Raw genomic sequence first — 4,506 nt, forward strand, 5'->3', positions numbered from 1 at the left:
TTAAAAAAATTTATGTCTTTCTAACAAAAGCGCTTCTAGTAAATGCGCTTCCTACACAAGCACTTCCAAACAAGTCCTAACATTACTCCATGCATCCTAAACTAAGATCCGGACTATAGCATATATATATATATATATATTATGATGGTAGTCTCTATTGTTATGGTGGCTGATGGATATATGAATGGTTCTTACTAAGGGCATAACTGAGGAACCATATATTCATTATTATTCATCATACATATATAGCTAGGCAAGTAGGCAGACATAGAAACACGTGGAGGAAAATTTCAACCCAGCTGATGTTATTGGTTTGTTTGCTTCAACTCTTTAATCTTCTAGTACAAATTAATTGCGTCACTTATTTCTTGATCATCATCATCATCCACTGACATATATATATATATATATATATATTAGAGAGAGAGAGAGTCAAGGTGGATGGCGGATATGCAATATTGTTGTTAGAGATTCGGGAGTAAGAAAGAAAGACAATGAGATAAAACCCTGATAATTGGTCTCCTGTTCTGGAATTTCCAATTTCTGTAATATTCTATACATAAAGGCTAGCTAATCCTTTTTCTTAATCATCTTTTTGAAACTCTGTGACCCTTTCCATGTCCCCAGTCCCCTCTTTCTCCAGCTATTACTCTCTCTCACCTGTACGTCTATATATATTATTATTATCAACAAACATTATCATCATGATTATCGTAATCATCAAGTGGTGATCATAAGGGGCTGCTCATATATACATATATAGCTTCCTATCTACCTTAAGCTCAAGCCTAGTACTTCAATCCTCTGCGATCTCACAAAGTACAACATAACCCAGATCGATCGAGTAGATCGATCATCATATCAGAAAAAAGCTTAAGCCAGCTTTCTGCAGCAGCCATGGGAAGAGCTCCTTGCTGTGACAAAGCCAACGTGAAGAAAGGCCCCTGGTCACCTGAAGAAGACGCCAAACTCAAGGCTTACATTCAGACCCATGGCACCGGCGGCAACTGGATTGCCTTGCCCCAGAAGATAGGTCAGAAAATCTTTAATTAAATCCCACTAATCAACAAAATTAACTTTTCTCTTTAGATGCATGTCCAATTCAATTATATATACACTTCCAATTACTTAGCTCATCATTTTCTCATGATTAATTATTCAGGCCTCAAAAGGTGTGGCAAAAGCTGTCGCCTCCGGTGGCTCAATTATCTCCGGCCGAATATCAAGCATGGAGGGTTCTCAGAAGAAGAAGACAACATCATCTGCAGCCTCTATATAAGTATTGGAAGCAGGTACATATGTATAATTTTATGAGATTTTATGGTGACCCATTTTCTTTAATTCTTCTCATATATATTTCTTTTTTTGATATATGGGGTTGAATTGAAAGTTGTTGATTTTAACTAGTTCACTGATCTTGTGTTTGAATAAATGTATGTGTAGGTGGTCTATTATTGCAGCCCAGTTACCAGGCCGAACTGATAATGATATCAAGAACTACTGGAACACAAGGCTGAAGAAAAAGCTCTTAGGCAAGCAGCGCAGAGAACAACAAGCTCATCATCAGCAGCGTTGCCGAGCCGCCGCGGCCGCCTGCAGCCTAGTAAAGCAAGAGATGAAGAGATCCGAAAGTAGTATTAGCAGTGCAAATTTTGTCAATCTTCCAGCTGCAGCTGGTGGGTTTGTGAACCAAGACCCTTACTATAACTGGCCAGAGCTACCAGTAGGAGTAGTCCCAGTGGTGAATGTGAATCCAACCCATCATCATCATCACCCTCAACTTGGAGCAAGATTTACTGAAACTGCCACTACCACCACGTCCACAAATGTTCTGTATCCTATTGACAATATTTCCTCCAGCACCAGCCCAGATCAATTCTATGATCAGAACGCCATTGATCATCATCATATGCTCACTTGTACTTCAACAGCAGCCAACAACAATTATGCCCAATTTCCAACCATGTTTCATGGTCTTGAGGATGATCAGCTAAGTGAATTGGTATATGGCAACAACCCTCATCAGCAACAATTGGATGCTTTGGCAGGTGGTTTTTATGGTAGCACTGGGACTAGTAATACTTCTGTAGAGAGTGAAATCAGTTGGGGAGACATAAATTCTCTGGTTTATACTACTACTACCACTCCAATGGTTTCAGACTATCAAACCTGCCAACAAGCCCATTCTGCTTTTGCAGAGTCAACCTACTTTGGCCTCAAATGACACCAATTTACATGATTAGGGGGAGAAAGGTTGTAAATTTGGACCACATGAGGGAATTAATTTCAGTAGGATTTGTTTGCTTTTAATTAATTGACCATTATCTCTTTCTCATTTTTTTTTTAATTTATTAACAGCTTCAATTAATTTCTCTAGCTCTGTTGTTTGCTCTACAATACTGAAGCGTCAAATTCAAATTACTTGGGGTTGATGTTGATGTTGAGTACTTGAGAGTGTAGATCTTATGACCTTGAAATCTCAAAAGCAACTGTGCTTTATCTGCACTTGCATGGATCCAATTCAACTCTGTTGGCACTGATTAGTTAAAGTTGGGATGTGAATTTTTTTTTGTTTTTATTGACTAGTCTGCTGGTGCAGTTATTTTTTAGTTACAATTGGAAAGCTGTTCAAATTCCACTGCCATATATCACATGGGTTGAATTTCATGTGGCAGCAGAAAGTACCTCCGAAACCTCCATGAGTCATGACAATAATACTAAAGTTGCAAAGTAATTAAAGTGTGTGCTTTGACGTTTTGGCCATAACTGGTTAGGCTCTAGCATACAGGGCATCACAAATGTGGCTGCATTCCTTTATAGTTTTCTTCGTGTCTGCAATAACCACAGCAGCTCTGAAAACACATGCTTTTTTAATTTTAGAGAAACTTTCATATAACAGGGATATGACTAATTTGGTATCTCAACCCAATAACATATTATATGATGGCACATATACTCTTATACTTCATCACATAAAATTTTTTTTAATTTCAAAATAAAATCTATCTCATGAGATGCCAAATAAGTCCCTATCCTTGGTATAGGTAAGTTTTTTTTTTTAAATTATATATGTATAATTCCAACTAGAACCGGCAATATTTAAGTCGCCTACCATGCTATAGCTAGTAGCTTGATGAGTACTATGTCTAGTAGATTGATGAACTATATATCTGGCTGATAGCTAGCAGAAGGTTCATTAATTACACACACAAATTTTGTTTCTTTGTTATCACTCAAATTTTGTGTTCAGAGATACAATAATTGTCTTGTTAATGCATACAATTTCATGTTAATTGCACCTTTGTTAGTTTATACGTACGATCTAAACAATTCAACAACGTATCATCGATCAGTTGATTATTTGACAAAAAAAAATTTCTTTTATTTTCAGTTGTTTGGTTTTTCACATTTTTAATAAGTTAGATAGAGTTCATTGTCAATCTCAAACCCAGGACAGGACCTGTTGGACTTTAATTAGGATGCACCACAAAGCCAATAAGTTACAGCTAGCAACATACATATTGAAACATCTTTTATATCTCTAATTGTTTTTTTTTTGTTCTTTTATCTCTAATTTTTAGTTTGGATAAAAGATATGATATATGCATGACTAAAAGAGACTACAATAATTGATCATATGATGTGACGATCGATGAATGTGTTAATTAGTAGTTTGTCATAATGTAATAAGTATACATCATTTACTACATTAACCACAGTACGTGTTAATAAGAATGTGCTTCCTTTAGCATTTTCTATAGGTTTTATATGCGAATTTAACATGGGATCTTTCCGAGAACAATTATATATACTTAAAAGTATATGGTCTTATACTTAGCATGGTCTTCTACTTTAAAGTTAATTATTTCTTGTTTCCTATCTTTCTCTTTCCCCCCCCTCAATCTTAATTAATGTAGATCATGAATCATAGATGCAAAGTACCTAAAATTAATAATACTATAACTAGTAATTAACTACCACTTGGGAAGAGTATGCATGTAGCAGCAAGAAACCTACATCACCTTTAACCTGAAGGGCTTTCTAATTCGTAGTCTTAAAATTAAGACGTAGCTTTGATATTTATGAGAGTCGCATTACTCATGAGTGCTTTTTCTTTCATTGCTTTGAGAGTTTTCTATCTGATGAAACAGAAATGGTCTTCCTATTTGATCGATACATGAAATAGATCGCTGCATTTCAACTTTTAATTAAGAGCCTGGCCTCAAGATTAATTTCAAATATTAATTCTATTTTAAAGTAAGTTAATATCACTTCATTCACTTTCCAAAAAAGTAAATGATTTCCTTAGTAGAATACACTAGAATCACGTCGACACATTAATCATTGATTGCTTTCTTTACAATTATGAATCAAAATATTCAAGCAGTACTGTGCAATTGTGTCTTCAGAAAAATGTTAAAACAACTACATTTGTAGATTAGATGGCGGTGTGACAGTTAGTATATCAATTATTATAGTTAATTGTCAACTATCATATTATGTTAT

General features: G+C 35.3%; 1 protein-coding gene across 1 annotated transcript; it reads left to right on the forward strand.

Moving 5' to 3' along the window:
- Positions 1-635: 635 nt before the first annotated feature.
- Positions 636-2,328, forward strand: LOC147284255 (uncharacterized). Its single transcript, XM_086243883.1, has 3 exons — positions 636-1,033; positions 1,163-1,292; positions 1,444-2,328. The coding sequence occupies exons 1-3, from the start codon at positions 898-900 to the stop codon at positions 2,222-2,224; spliced, it is 1,047 nt and encodes a 348-aa protein (XP_086100009.1). The 5' UTR covers positions 636-897; the 3' UTR covers positions 2,225-2,328.
- The last annotated feature ends 2,178 nt before the right edge of the window (positions 2,329-4,506 follow it).

The sequence above is a fragment of the Dryas octopetala genome, chromosome 5 (assembly GCF_963921425.1).
Source record: "Dryas octopetala chromosome 5, drDryOcto1.1, whole genome shotgun sequence".
NCBI lineage: Eukaryota > Viridiplantae > Streptophyta > Magnoliopsida > Rosales > Rosaceae > Dryas > Dryas octopetala.